Source organism: Notothenia rossii, assembly GCF_949606895.1.
Source record: "Notothenia rossii genome assembly, chromosome: 1".
NCBI classification, from domain to species: Eukaryota; Metazoa; Chordata; class Actinopteri; order Perciformes; family Nototheniidae; genus Notothenia; species Notothenia rossii.
This window is the reverse complement of record NC_136912.1, coordinates 55,560,716-55,576,473: the sequence shown is the minus strand read 5'-3', so window position 1 is coordinate 55,576,473 and position 15,758 is coordinate 55,560,716. Positions and strand designations below refer to the sequence as shown.

The window sequence follows — 15,758 nt, the reverse complement described above, 5'->3', positions numbered from 1 at the left end:
GATACTATCACATTTTCAATACTGTATAACCTGCTGGTCCCAAGCAACGAAGACTGCTATGAGACCACTTGAGGTTCTTTATAAACAAGCCTTAAAATTCATGGATAGAAATTCATTAAAACACCATCATTGATACTGTCCAAATATAAACTTTTCAGTTTTGATAGTCTTGTTCTACTTTCCCGAGTTCGATTGGTATTCAGAATCATTCACAATTCTACAACACCACCGTTGAGGAGCTTTTTTCAGTTTCGCCGTGAGCAGGGTTGCAGAAACTCCAGATCTGCATCAAATGCAGATCCTTCTGAGGCGCACTGCCTTTGGACGATCAGCATTTTCGTTAATGGCCATCAAGCACTGGAATACTCTTCCAGTTGAACTTAAAACCTGTACTGATTTTAACTCGTTTTCCTATGGTGCAAAAAAAATTATATTAAGCAACCAGTCATGCCAACATTAATTACACTGTAATCTGAGGTTTTTTAATTTGAACTGTATTGTCATACTATATCTTAGATATTTTATTTAAGTATATTTGAAGTGTACTAAGTATTATGTTCGTAACCTGTATTTAAATCAGGCTTTATAATTATTTGAGTGACCGAGATCATGTAAGTGTATTTCAAGTGTACTACGTGTTAATTTATTGAGCTGTACTTAAATCAGGTTTTAAAATTGTTTTACTGATAGAGAAGAACCAGCACCTTACCATGGTAGAGAGGTTTGTGTGCCCTGATGAACCTGGGGGCTGTGTTGTCTGGAACCTTGTGTTCCTGGTAGGGTCTCCCATGGCAAATTGGTCTCAGGCAAGGGGCCAGACTAAGATTGGTTCACAAGACCTCATGAAAGACGACACACGAAGTGAGGATACCCGGCCCGGAGGAAGCCCGGGGTCCCCTTCTGGAGCCAGGCCCAGAAGGAGGACTCGTCAGCAAGCGTCTGGTGGCCGGGCTTGCCACGGAGCCCAGCCGGGCACAGCCCGAAAAGGCAACGTGGGCAACACCTCCGCTTCTCAGTCCCGCGGGCCCACCACCTACGGGAAACAGCGATGGGGTCGGGTGCGCTACCAGAAGGGTGGTAGTGAAGGCAGAGGGTCTCGACGGACCATACCCGGGCGACAGAAGCTGGCTTTGGGGACGTGGAACATCACCTCTCTGGGGGGGAAGGAGTCGGAGCTTGTGCGGGAGGTGGAGCGTTACCAGTTGGATCTGGTTGGGCTCACCTCTACGCACAGCGTCGGCTCTGGAACCTTACTTCTGGATAGGGGTTGGATTCTATTCTTCTCCGGAGTTGCTCAAGGTGTGATGCGCCGGGCGGGTGTGGGGATACTCACAAGTCCCCGGTTGGGTGCTTCGTTGTTGGAGTTTACCCCAGTGGACGAGAGGGTCGCCTCCCTACGCCTGCGGGTTATGGGGGGAAAAACTCTGACTGTTGTGTGTGCTTATGCACCCAACAGCAGTTCAGAGTATACGGTCTTCTTGGAGACCCTGGAAAGAGTCCTGTATGGGGCTCCTGAAGGGGACTCTTTAATCTTGCTGGGAGACTTCAACGCACATGTGGGCAATGATGGAGACACTTGGAAGGGAGTGATTGGGAGGAACGGCCCCCCTGATCTGAACCGGAGTGGTGGTTTGTTACTGGACTTCTGTGCTAGTCATGGATTGGCCATAACAAACACCATGATCGAACATAAGGATGCTCATAAGTGTACGTGGTACCAGAAAACCCTAGGCAGAAGGCCCATGATCGATTTCGTTATCGTATCATCGGACCTGAGGCCGTATGTTTTGGACACTCGGGTAAAGAGAGGGGCGGAGTTGTCAACTGATCACCAGCTGGTGGTGAGTTGGGTGGAGTGTCGGGGGAAGCCTTTGGATAGACCTGGTAAGCCCAAACGTGTAGCTCGGATGAACTGGGAAGGTCTGGAGGAGGCTCAAGTTCAGGAGGCCTTCAACTCACACCTCCGGCGGAGCTTTTCGGGCATTCCTGTGGAGGTTGGGGACATTGAACCAGAGTGGTCGATGTTCAAAGCCTCTATTGCCGAAGCCGCGGCGGGGAGCTGTGGTCTCAAGGTCTTAGGTGCCTCAAGGGGCGGTAACCCTCGAACCTCCTGTTGGACACCGGTGGTCAGGGAAGCCGTCCGACTGAAGAAGGAGGCCTTCAGGGATTTGTTATCCCGGGGGACTCCCGAGGCAGTTGCAAGGTACCGACAGGCCCGAAGGGCAGCAGCCTCAGCCGTGGCCGAGGCAAAGCAGCGGGTGTGGGAGAAGTTCGGAGAAGACATGGAAAAGGACTTTCGGGTGGCACCAAAGTTGTTCTGGAAAACTGTCCGACACCTCAGGAGGGGGAAGCAGGGAACCATCCAAGCTCCGTACAGTAAGGATGGGACGTTGTTGACCTCAACTGATGGAGTGTTAGGGCGTTGGAAGGAACACTTTGAGGAACTCCTGAATCCGACAACTCCACCCTCTATGTTAGAGGCAGAGCTGGAGTATGACGGAGGATCGACACCAATCTCCCGGGGGGAGGTCACTGAGGTCGTCAAACAACTTTACAGTGGCAAAGCCCCGGGGGCGGATGAGATCCGCCCAGAAATGCTGAAGGCTCTGGGTGTTGAGGGACTGTCATGGTTGACACGTCTCATCAACGTTGCGTGGAAGTCGGAAACCGTACCGAAGGATCGGCAGACCGGGGTGGTGGTTCCCCTTTTTAAAAAGGGGGATCAGAGGGTGTGTGCCAATTACAGAGGCATCACACTACTCAGCCTCCCCGGGAAAGTTTACTCTAATGTACTCGATTGTCGAACCTCAGATTGATGAGGAACAATGCGGATTCCGTCCTGGTCGTGGAACGACGGATCAGCTTTTTACTCTCGCAAGGATCCTGGAGGGGGCCTGGGAGTACGCTTATCCAGTCTACATTAGGGGTGTAAAAACTAATCGACTTAATCGATTAAAATCGATTACCAAATTAGTTGGCAACTAATTCAGTCGTCGATTCGTTGGTGACGTCATCACATGTGTTCTACACCCCGTTAAGCTCCAACGTTATCACTCTTTTTTATCGGTACAGGAGAGATTTAAAACATATGTCATATGTATTATTGCTACATAAACATTATATCGCAGTCTTAGTGTCGCCAACTCAGTTTCTAATATGCAATATGACTACAAAATGCGTCTATAATGTATTTTCGATCTTCCCAATTCAGACGAGAGATCTCTCCCCCGCCTGCTTGCGAGGGGGCGGGGCAGTTTAAACACACATGCAGGAGATGGCGGAGAGAACGCGCTCCGAGGTGTGGTTAAACTTTAGCCGTCTCGATGTGGACAATGCTCGTTACCAAAAGTGCAATAACAGTTTATCATATAAAGGCGGTAAAACGAGCAATTTGTCTAAACATTTAGCAAAAGTGCACCACATTCAGACGGAGGAATGTACCGGGTTCCACTGTCTTTCTAGTAGCTCTGTAGCCCCGTCCACGAGTAACGTTTCCACGTCAGGTGTTATGTATGCTAGCAGCAACACACAGAGTTAACTCAGTTATAAAAACATAGGTTAATGATTAGAGGTAACTGAGTTATTTTGTTAAAGTTTCAGCTATTCTGTTTACAGTTCTGTCATCACATTATTTAATATGATTTGTTAAAACATTGTTGTTTCTTTTGATGTGAAATATTATGCATTTAATTAAAAATAAAAAGCAATGTTAGTTTTGTTCACAATTTGTTTAGTTAGTTTACCTTATTTCTTGTCAAAAGAACCGTTAATACTATCGTTAAAAGGACCAGATCGATAAGCAGTATTGATATAAGTAGTAGTACAGTTAAAACCTTAACGATCCGAATAATCGATTAATCGTTTCATTAATCGATAGATGAATCGATTATCAAATTAGTCGTTTGTTGCAGCCCTAGTCTACATGTGTTTTGTAGATTTGGAGAAGGCGTATGACCGGGTTCCCAGGGAGTCACTGTGGGAGGTGCTGCCGGAGTATGGGGTGAGGGGGTCTCTACTCAGGGCCATCCAATCTCTGTACTCCCAAAGCGAGAGCTGTGTCCAGGTCCTCGGCAGTAAGTCGGACCCATTTCAGGTGTGCGCTTTGTCACCAATCCTGTTTGTAATATACATGGATCGGATTTTGAGGCGTAGTCGTGGGGGAGGGGGTCTGCAGTTCGGTAGACTAAGGATTGCACCACTGCTTTTTGGAGATGAAGTGGTTCTGATGGCTTTATCGGTCTGCAACCTTCAGCACTCACTGGATCGGTTCGCAACCGAGTGTGAAGCGGCTGGGATGAGGATCAGCACCTCCAAATCTGAGGCCATGTTTCTCAGCAGGAAACCGATGGACTGTCCACTCCAAGCAGGGAATGAGTCCTTACCCCAAGTGAAGGAGTTCAAGTATCTCGGGGTCTTGTTCTCGAGTGAGGGAACAATGGAGCGTGAGATGGGTCGGTGAATCGGAGTAGCGGGAGCGGTACTGCAGTCGCTTTACCGCACCGTTGTGACGAAAAGTGAGCTGAGCCAGAAGGCAAAGCTCTCTGTCTACCGCGCCATTTTCGTTCCTAACCTCACCTATGGTCATGAAGGATGGGTCATGACCGAAAGAACGAGATCGCGGGTACAAGCGGCCGAGATGGGTTTTCTCCGCAGGGTGGCTGGTGTCTCCCTTAGGGATAAGGTGAGAAGTTCGGTCATCCGGGAGGAACTCTGAGTTGAACCACTCCTCCTTCGCGTTGAAAGGAGCCAGTTGAGGTGGTTCGGGCACCTAGTTAGGATGCCATCTGGGCGCCTCCCTAGGGAGATGTTCCAGGCACGTCCAGCTGGGAAGAAACCAAGGGGTAGACCTAGGACCAGGTGGAGGGATTATATCTCTTCGCTGGCCTGGGAGCGCTTTGGGATTTCCCAGTCAGAGCTGGTTGATGTGGCCAGGGAAAATAAAGTTTGGGGCTCTCTGCTGGAACTGCTACCTCCGCGACCCAACCACGGATAAGCGGGAGAAGATGGATGGATGGATGGATCATGCAATATTATTATTTGTTTATTGATTGTTATAAACCTGTCTGAGGAACACAGATGGAAATGAGCTATTAGCTATAATCTGGCATATTGCATCTCTTCTCTTTGCTGAGATTAATGTTTTTGTATGCATGGTCCTTCTATAAATAAATACAAATACAAAAAAATATCAATATTCCAATTGCTGTATATAGACTAATCTGAACAGTTTCTATCAAATTCTGTTTCTATTATATTCTATTCTATTCTATTTTATTTTAATTTTATTGTACTATTGTATCTGTGTTATTGTGCACTGTTGGAGGAGCCTGGAACATTTCATTGACATAACTACACTGTAGCTATGCACACATGACAATAACAGCCTCGAGACCTTGAAACCATTCATGGGAAATGTTTTTTTTAAAAAGGATATGGGAAAAAAAAGATAAATATGTAAGAGAAAAACAGAGTTAATGAAATAGTTGTCATTAAGTTATATTTTATCCCCACTCATGCCCCCCCCCCAAGTCCCTACTGTAAAATACATATAAAAAGTAGCTTTGATGGCCTAAGAGGACAACAAATATGTGTCAACAAGTTGCCAAGAGATTCAAATCTTAATGTCCTAAAAAGTCTGACTGTCTGTCGTTTCTTATACTTTTACTATACAAGCTAGTATGTCAAGCTTTCAGATAATTAAAAACCTAATCTTCGCCAACATTGTTGCTATATGCTTTAACCCAGCCAACATAATAAAAGGCGTGTGGTGCTGTGGACAGAGCCTTGGTGTTGGGATCAGGGGGTCACAGGTTCAAACCCCACTGCAGTCAGAAGGTCGTTGTGTCCCTGAGACCCTTCACCCCAAATTGCTCCTGTGGTGATTGTCCACAGTATTGAGCATGTAAGTGTCTTTGGATAAAAGCGTCTAACAAGTAAAATGTAATAAAAAGTTAAAATGCTGATCTTTCTGATGCTTATCTGTGAAAATGTTTGACTTTTTAGTGTTTTGTTTGATTTTTAGTCAAATATCTTCATGGACTGTTGGTTATACAAAAGGAATAACTAACCTTCTGCTTCTCTGGTGAAGGTCCTGCGCTGCCGAAGAGCAAGTTCATTGTGGCCATAAACTGGACTGGTATCACTTTCCTGGACGAGAGAGAGAAGAGGCTGCTGGAGCTCTCCTTCCCAGAAGTCACCGGAGTCCACAGCGTGAGGTAGGGACGGATCAGAGGAGCAGGAAGCTCTCTCCAGAGGTCGAGTCAGTTAAACTGAGCTGTTCCTTGTGTTGTGAATCAGGGAGGGTAAAGCGTCCAGCCAGGCCGTGAGTCTGCTGACTCTGAAAGGAGACTTCACCCTGAGCGGAGGCACGGCCGAGGACATGTCCGAGCTGCTCACAATGTTCCTGAGCGGCCTGACCTCGAGGTCTCAGTACGCTGTGACCCTGAAGGAAGCCGACACGCAAGGTCAGAGGTGCACCTTTCTATCTGTCATGGCCACAGCTGAAGTATCCCTTTAAGGGTCCTTTTAATCAGGAGAGGAGCATTCTGTCAAAGAATATTTGTTCAAATGTGCATTCCTTCTCAATCAATTATTCACTTATTGGTATTTATTGTTTTCAGGTGGTCCCTTGAGGACTTAAATTTAACATAACACTGTGATATTCTGCTAACTCAAATGTAAATTGTAAAGTGTATATTGTGAGGCTGGACAAGCATAATGTAAACTGCCTTCTATTCCGTATACTTATATATTTATATTGTGTATTCAATATACGCTGTGTCTACAATTATAAGGCAAGTAATTATTTTGACCATATCATAATTATATATTGCATATTTTCCAACTCCAAGCTGTAAAAACTTGAATGCTTATTAGATTTAAGATTTGTTTAATAAGGGAGGGTGTGGCTTAAGGAGATCAACACCCTATATATCAATGTGTGCATAATTATTAGGCAGCTTCTTTTCCTCAGGCAAAATGGGCGAAAAATATATGTAACTGACTTTTGGAAAGTCAAACATTTAAAAAGTATTTCGGACGGATGCAGCTTGAAATATCTAAGATATTTGGGCGTGATCACAAAACAATCAACGGTTTTGTTGCAAATAGTCAACAGGGTAGCAAGAAACGTGTCAAATGAACTGCCAAAGATCTGAGAAGAATCAAACGTGAAGCCATTATCCTCCAGTGCGGTCATACTCCAGAACTGTGACCTACCTGAGGGCCCAGAAGTCTCAGGTGTTCAGAGACATGGCCAAGGTTAAGGAGGCTGAAACCCCCACTGAACAAGACACATGAGATCAAGACTAGGCCAAGAAATATCTGAAGACAGATTTGTCAAAGGTTTTCTGGACTGATGAGATGAGGGTGACTCTGGACGGACCAGATGGATGGGTGGCTGGATCAGTACCGGGCACAGAGCTCCACTTCCACTCAGACCCCAGCAAGGGGGAGGTGGTGCATATATTACTAAAGATTCTTCTTCTTCTTTGAGTCCGTAGCAATCTCAGATGTCTTTCTGCCAGTATCGGGCACAGGCCACAGCTGATGGGGTAGGTTCTGCCAGGTCTTCTGGACTGCACCGACACATTCCAGTAGGTGGGACATTGTCTGCACTGATCCACAGCTGCATGTGTCTTCTGTGGTGTAGTTCCACACTTTCATCAGTGCTTTACACCTCCCCTGTTCCACACGCAGTCTATTAAGTGACTTCCAGGTTGTCCAGCCAAGGTCGTGGCCACTAGCGAGGCTTTCCGTTGGTGTGATTCCTCTGTCCAGCCATTCAAGAGCTTGTGTGTCATTTCTTTGCCATTCATCTTCCCAGATGTTGGTCCTTGCTACTTGTTTGGTTGTCTGGAGGGGCAGGACTGTCTGCAGAAAACTGGCTCTGGATCGGAGCCTGCGTGGGGGTGCTACGTGGCCATGCAAGGGGTGTCTGATGTCTGTCTCCTCTGTTCTCCGTTCATCTTGAGCGATACCTAGTCGTCTGATGTGCGGGGGAGAGATGCCGGCTAACGCGTAGAGGCACGGGAAAGGTGTTGCCTTAACGCATCCCGCGATGACGGCAGGTGTCATTCAAGGCTTTGTCGACCAGTTTGGTGTAACGTGATCGGCTCCAGCTTGAACAGGCATACTCTGCTGTAGAGAAACACAGGGCCATGGCAGTTGCACGGATTGTTGGTGGATCTGCGCCCCACTTGGAGTTCACTAGTTTGCGCAGGATGTTGTTGCGGGTGTTGACCTTGGCTTTGGTGTTCTCCAGGTGTTTCTTGAAAGAGAGTGTCCTATCCAGTGTAACACCAAGATACATGGGATGCGTGTGGTTGGACAGTTTGTGGCCATCCCAGGTGACACTCAGTTCTATTTTAGCGTCTCGGTTCCTCAGGTGGAAGCTGCATAGTTGGGTTTTTGATGGGTTGGGTTTCAGGTGGTTGTTATTGTAGTAGTAGCTTGACATTTCTTGGAGGGCACCTTCAAGGACAGGCTCAATCTTCTGGAGCTCTACTTGTTGGTTGGTGATGCAGAGGTCATCTGCGTAGATGAAACGCTGGCATTCTGGGGGTAATGGCTGGTCGTTTGTGCATATGTTGAACAGGAGGGGGGCCAGTACGCTACCTTGTGGGAGGCCGTTCTTTTGGGATTTCCATTTGCTCCTCTGGTCATTTAACTGGACGTAGAAGCGCCTGTTTTTGAGGAGGCTTTTGATGACTTGACACAGATTCAGGTCACCAGTCATGTCCAGTAGTTTCCTGACCATTGTACGGTGTTGGACAGTGTCATAGGCAGCAGAAAGATCTATGAATGCTGCTCCAGTTATTTGTTTTCCTTCAAACCCATCCTCAATGTGTTGGGTGAGGTTGAGTAGCTGTCCAGCACAGGAGCGGCCAGGACGGAAACCAGCTTGGTCTTTAGTCAGCTTGGTGTCTATGAGTGGCATGAGGCGTTGGAGTAGCAGCCTCTCATAGAGCTTGTAAGTGATGCAGAGGAGGGCAATGGGTCGGTAGCTCTTTGGGGATGAAGGGTCTTTGGTTTGGGGATTGCAACCACTTTGGCCTTTCTCCAGACAGGAGGGATGTTCTTTTGTGCCATACTTTACTAAAGATGAGCTAGTTTGACCTTTTCAGGTTGAAGAAGTGAGGGTTGACTCAAAATCAACTCCCAACCCTACTGCCAGTTTTTAGAACACACTTTCTTCCATCAGTGCTTCAGGAAAAGGGATGCATCTTTCAGGAAGACCATGATTTTATGAAGGACAATGCTCCATCGCATGCATCAAAGTTCTCCACTGTGTGGTTAACCCAGGGGTCGGCAACCCGCGGCCCACAGGCCCTATGCGGCCCTTTAAGCCCTCTGCTCTGGCTCCCTTGAGCTTAGACAAAAATAAGAAGGAAATAAAATAAAAGTACTTGTAGGACTATTTGTATTTTGTTGCACGGTTGATAATGTTTCGTATCTTGTATTTTGAGGTGATACTGTGACACATAAATAAAAAACAAAACGGTTTTAATTAGGTCAACTAAAATATGCGTCACATCCTGCTACGGTCCCGCGCGAGCGCCTTTTCTTGGAGGCACTCGCGCGGGGACCCCCGGCTCGATGAGCGAACTATGGATAAATCAAAGAAAAGTACCGGAGGAACACAGGATTTAATTCTGTGTGGACAGAGTTATATGCTTTCACAGCAATCGATGCTGGTTTACCGGTATGTTTGATATGTGGAGAGAAGTTGTCAAAGGTGCTGCAGCCTTTACGTATCGAGGAACAACACGGGAGAGGAAGACAGCTGACGATCTTCAGTCATAATTCAATGGGGTATGTAATTTATTTCAGAAAACACTTTTTGTTATATTCCATGGAATGCTCTTAACGTCCCGATAGCAATGAATATATTAAATACTTTGACAATAAATACATACAAAAATTCATCTCTGGAAGCCGTAGCGCTGTAAAAAGCACGACCAATCATTTTAGCCGACCCGGCTAAAATAACTGGATGGCCTACCTGCCTGTCAGCCTTCCATCTCTGTTCCATCTGTGCACAAACTTATCTCGTGGCCTCATTGATGATGCGCGTTCGTATGTGTTGGAGGAGGGACTCTGTAAGAAAGTCTGAAGGAAGAGGCCTATTTTTTCCGGTTGTGTATTTTCAAATTCTAGCGCACTCGAGCTGGTTTCTCCATTCTTACCTACCCTACCTTTAACTCTTTTTAGGGTGCAGCTATATGTTTTATTTATTTCAAAGTGGGCCCATTTTAATAATATTTTTTTTTCCTTCAAATGTTCAGAGGACCCCCCAAGTGCTGTGTTTAATTTATTTTAAAGTAGGCCTGTGTATTATTTGTAATTCTCCTTATAGGAGTTCTTTGTTTCTTATTAGAGGTTAACAGTTTTATATAATGTAATAAATAGCCTAATAAATGCAAAAAAAACTGTAGTTTTTGTCTGATATAACAATAAATACAACTTTATTAGCTATGAAATATGTTTTGCGGCTCCAGACAAAAGAAATTGGGGGAAAAAGGAGCAAAATGGCTCTTTTGGTCAAAAAGGTTGCAGACCCCTGGGTTAACCAGTAAGGGCCTTAAAGAGGAAAGAATAATGACATGGCCCCCTTCCTCACCTGACCTAAAAACCCTTCCTCACCTGACCTAAACCCTTCCTCGCCTGACCTAAACCTTCCTCACCTGACCTAAACCTTCCTCACCTGACCTAAACCCTTCCTCACCTGACCTAAACCCTTCCTCACCTGCCCTTAACCCTTCCTCACCTCACCTAAACCCTATAGAGAACGTGTGGGCCCTTCTTAAAGGGAGATTTACAGTGAAGGAAACTGCTCTCTGAACAGAGTCTGGGAGGCTGTGGTTGATCGTCAACATAGATCCATAAACTGACAGACTCCATCAATGGAGGGATTGTGACTGTCATTGAAGAGAAGAGTGGCTATATGGGTTAATGTTTTATCTCAGGAAAATGTATTTGTACTGTATATGTTGGGTTGTTTGTTTATTATTCTCACTTTAACAGTTCAATACAAACAAGTGAGATGGGAACATTTTTGTTTTTCCTTTAGTTGCATAATAGTTCTGCACAAAAATAGCTTCCCAATAATTGTGCACACAGTGTATATATACTCTACAGATATATATCCTTCATTATTGAAATGTATATATTCACTATTTTGCATATTTTGTTTATCTTCTACTGCTGATATGTATATCTTAATAGTTTTTTTTAAAGGGTATTTATTTATTTACTATTTTGTTTATTTATTTTAATTAATGTGCAATGTCTTATCTATGCTGCTGTAACGGAACCAAAAAAAATTGGCATAAATAAAGTATATCTTATCTTATATTATCTTATTAGATATCAAATTGACATAGTCTTTGGACTATAATACCACATCTGGATCTTAGGGGGAAGTGTAGGTAGAGCAGGAGTCGCATCATTTGTGGCAAAATCTAGTTCACTGAAGAGTGGACGTTTAGAATCAGCTGATAAGAGGCAGCTGGAGGAAAGAGAGAGAGAATGTAGAATGATAAAACAAAAAGGTAGTTTTCCTGATCAAAGTTATGCTCGGCTTTAATTTTGCTCTTTTGCTCATTGATTCCCGACTTCCATTCTTCTACAGACGACCCCATGTTACTGAGCTTCAAGAAAGGAGAGCTCATTATCATAATCAAAGACGACGAGTTTGCCCAGGAGCGTGGCTGGATAAAGGGCCAGAATGAGAGCACAAAACATACCGGCGCCGTCCCCACCGAGGCCATCATAATCCTGCCAACGCTCAGCAAACCCACCAATCAGGTCATGGTATGGAGATGTCAACCTCACTTCCCTGTCAGATGAGTTATTGTGCTCAGATTCTGTGGAGTGTTAAAGTTCTCCTTTGTTTCAGAGCCTCATCAACCTGTCTCCAAACCAAAGGAAAAACATAATACAGGCAAACCAGAAGGAAACAGGAACCATGGAGAGATTAGCTCCCGCCACGCTGAAAGAGTTCTCCCTGGAGTACTTCAGGTATCTGGAGAAGCCCTCTTTGTTTTGTACACTGGAACAGGAGTGTTTACCCATACTGTACCTTGATCCCACAGGCAGCCCACTAAGGATGTGAACCGTCAGGTGATGTCCAGGAACGCTGCTCCTGAGAGGCTGTGGGCCAACTCGAGGGAGCCAATCAGACAGCCCCTCCTCCAGAAGCTGGTGGGCAACCCGGAGCTCAGCCACAAAGCCTGCCTGGCCTTCACTGATATCCTCCACACATATATGAAAAGTAGCATTTCTTACTACGTGTTTTTTTTACCAGTGCACCTTTTGGCATGCAAGTTAAATTGATGAATGTACTATAAGACTATTTCAGGGCATGGTTCAATTTGTCTACTCCCTGACACACGTGTACCTGAATCCTGCCCACACAGGGAGCAGATCCCCACGGTTTAATCAGGCCTTACAAAGTATCTTCTTTGTATCTGCTTAACCCTAACCACACTCTCTTTCGCTCAGTTTTCCAGCCTTTAACAAAATAAAGATTTTTTTTAATTGATTGGGATACGATTTAACATCTCATACATATCATCCAACTGCTATGTTGCACAAAGAGTTTCTAGCTATTGCTAATTTCAACTTTCTTAGTTGGGATTTAGCATGTACTGTGTAGTTACAATATCTTTCAGTATTATATAACCAATGAAGTGCAAACACAATAATAAACACATAATGCAATAAACCCTAACCCTAACCTTGAAATTATATACTAGCCTACATAATATGTATAGCTCTGGTTTGCTTTGGAGCCAACCCTTATCTTTTTGTGTATGATTTTATATCTAAAGATAATTGAATTCATAATTAATGTGGTCCCCCTGATGGAAAGGCTGTCCAAATGTAGATGTATGATGTGTTATCTTACAGTTAACATTTGCAATGATTACATTACATTACATTACATTGCATTTAGCTGACGCTTTTATCCAAAGCGACTTACATTAAGTACATTCGACCGGGAAGATACAACCTTGAAGAAAACAGAATCATATAAGTACATCAGGTTTCATAGAGCCAAACATTTCAAGTGCTACTCAACTAGCTTTAAATAAGCCAGTCCTTTATAAGTGCTTTGTTAGTAATTCTATCGCTCGAAGTGGAGTCGAAAGAGATGAGTTTTCAGTCTGCGCCGGAAGATGTGTAAGCTTTCTGCTGTCCTGATGTCAATGGGGAGCTCATTCCACCATTTTGGAGCCAGGATAGCAAACTCACGTGTTTTTGCTGATGGGAACTTGGGTCTCCCTCGCAGTGCGGGTGCAGCGAGCTGTTTGGCCGATGCAGAGCGGAGTGCATGTGCTGGGGTGTACGGTTTAACCATGTCCTGGATGTAGGAAGGGCCAGATCCATTCGCAGCATGGTACGCAACTACCAGTGTCTTGAAGTGGATTCTAGCAGTTACCGGAAGCCAGTGAAGGGAGCGGCGTGGCGTGGGAGAATTTTGGAAGGTTGAAGACCAGACGAGCCGCTGCATTCTGGATGAGCTGCAGAGGTCGGATGGCACATTGCAGGTAGACCAGCCAGGAGGGAGTTGCAGTAGTCTAGGCGTGAGATGACGAGAGCCTGGACCAGAACCTGCGCTGATTTCTGGGTCAGCTGGGGACGTATCCTCCTGATGTTGTAAAAAGTGTATCTGCAGCAGCGGGTTGTAGCAGCAATGTTTGCAGTGAAGGACAGTTTGTTATCTAGGATCACACCCAGATTCCTTGCAGTCTGAGTCGGGGAAACAACAGAGGTGCCGATGTTGATTGTTAGGTCAAGAGTGGGACAATCTTTTCCCGGAAGGAAAAGCAGTTCTGTCTTGTCAAGGTTGAGCTTGAGGTGATGAGCAGACATCCACCGAGAGATGTCTGCAAGGCAAGCAGAGATGCGTGCGACGACTTGGGTCTCTGAGCGGGGAAAAGACAGAATTAGTTGGGTGTCGTCAGCGTAGCAGTGGTATGAAAAACCATGCGGGCTAATGACAGATCCGATGATCATGCAGTCTTGTTATCTAGCCATCTAATTCCTCTCGTCAATATCTTGTATCTTGTCTTAAACAAATGATTCAGTTAAGTCAGAGTGTAAAGTGTAGGAGTTCCGGTTGGCCTATAGCACAGGGCCATTCAAAACTAGCTACACTAACTAATATACTAAGCCAAGACCCTACAGCCAAACAATCCCTTCAACTACCTAACAATCAACAATCTGTACCTCACAATATCGTTGAAGTTAACGAAATAGGATGGTTGTTCCTCCTTGACTGCTGTGTACCGATCCTGAAATATATGGGAGATTATCCCACCAAGCAGATGCAGAGTCCTCTGGAGCACACAGACCTGATCTTCAGCCCCGCCACTCAGAACGAGGCCCTGAGGGACGAGATCTACTGCCAGATCATGAAGCAGATGAGCAGCAACAACAACCGGTACGTGTTCCCCCGCTGTCATGGCTCTCTGATTCTTTAAGTGTTGGTGGGTTTTTTCCAAGAAAAGGTTGAATCAGAATCAGAATTCCTTTATTGTTATTTAAAAATGTGTTTGTTACATGGTCTGTCTGTATATGTATTCAGAGCTAGTGAGAAACTGACTCTCAAAATAATAATTATATTTTCTTTTTTAATGAAATGTAAATGAGCGATACAATGATTTTCGGCGTTAATGAATCCTAGGATCTGTATTATGATGAAGATCTTTGCCAATCAATGCCTTTACTCATGATTTAAGTAAATAAAGCCTCATGTGACCATTGATTTATTTCATTAATATGTATTTGAAAGGCAGTTGATCAAAGGGTTAAGACCCATTCTGTTACTATGGCGATTGTTTTCTTATTGACAATATATATGTATTTTTTAATTAAAATGATCATAATAGCAAGAATATTTGACTTGAACTAATATTTTTCAGGTTCCAGTGTCACTAATAAAAGTTTTTTTTCAGATGTTTTCTGTTTAATATCACTGTTACTAAATATCTTACTACTTGTTTACTATTTTATAGGCCAGTGATAAGTTAATCAACCATTAAAATGAAATATCTGACAGATGAATTGATCATTAAAGTACCTAAAGGCTTTTCCATCCCTAGCAAACTTGAATAAGATCAAACCAAGATTATAGAAAATACAATCGTGACTGGTGAATGAAAGAAGCTTAAACTTGTATTCCTTTGTGTATTTTTATTTATTAAGAAAGAAGGAAGTAAAAACAGTAACAATTTCCAGGAGTAGAACCCTCCAATGTTTCAGTGTTTGTGAATGGTGTTGAATGGCAACCCAATGGTCCTCGGCTCCACAGTGTCCCACATGTTTACATCCTTTTGCTTGCCCCCCCCCCAGGTTCAGCATGGAGCAGGGCTGGCAGCTGCTGTGGCTCTGCTGCGGGATGTTCCCCCCCTCCCAGGCCCTTCTGAGGCACACTCAGAGGTTCCTGGAGTCGCGGCGCAGAGAGGCCCTGGCCCCCGACTGCCTGCAGCGGCTGCAGAGCTCCCTCAGGTCAGCAGCGCTAACACGCTCACAGCAACATGTCTTCACGAGTCTCAGAGCAGTGTGTACACTATGAAGGGTGTGTGATGTCAGGCAGCATGCAAACAGTTACAGGATGGAGGATTGTACAGCTAGTGTGTTGTAGAAAAGAGGCAGTTGCAACATGCCAGCTCTGGTTAGCAGCCACCATGAAGTGCATGTCACCACGCTGAGAACAAGGAAATGTCAAGCTGACCGCATGTTCCTAATCT

At 44.9% G+C, this 15,758-nt stretch overlaps 1 protein-coding gene across 1 annotated transcript in view; it reads left to right on the top strand.

The window, feature by feature from the left end:
• The window catches only part of myo7ba (myosin VIIBa), a 51,577-nt gene that overhangs the window by 31,989 nt on the left and 3,830 nt on the right, over positions 1-15,758 (top strand). Inside the window, exons 33-39 of the mRNA XM_079649920.1 lie at positions 6,089-6,215; positions 6,298-6,464; positions 11,633-11,814; positions 11,900-12,021; positions 12,096-12,250; positions 14,296-14,449; positions 15,361-15,568. Coding sequence (XP_079506046.1) covers positions 6,089-6,215; positions 6,298-6,464; positions 11,633-11,814; positions 11,900-12,021; positions 12,096-12,250; positions 14,296-14,449; positions 15,361-15,568 — 1,115 coding nt within the window. The remainder of the gene's footprint in view (positions 1-6,088; positions 6,216-6,297; positions 6,465-11,632; positions 11,815-11,899; positions 12,022-12,095; positions 12,251-14,295; positions 14,450-15,360; positions 15,569-15,758) is intronic.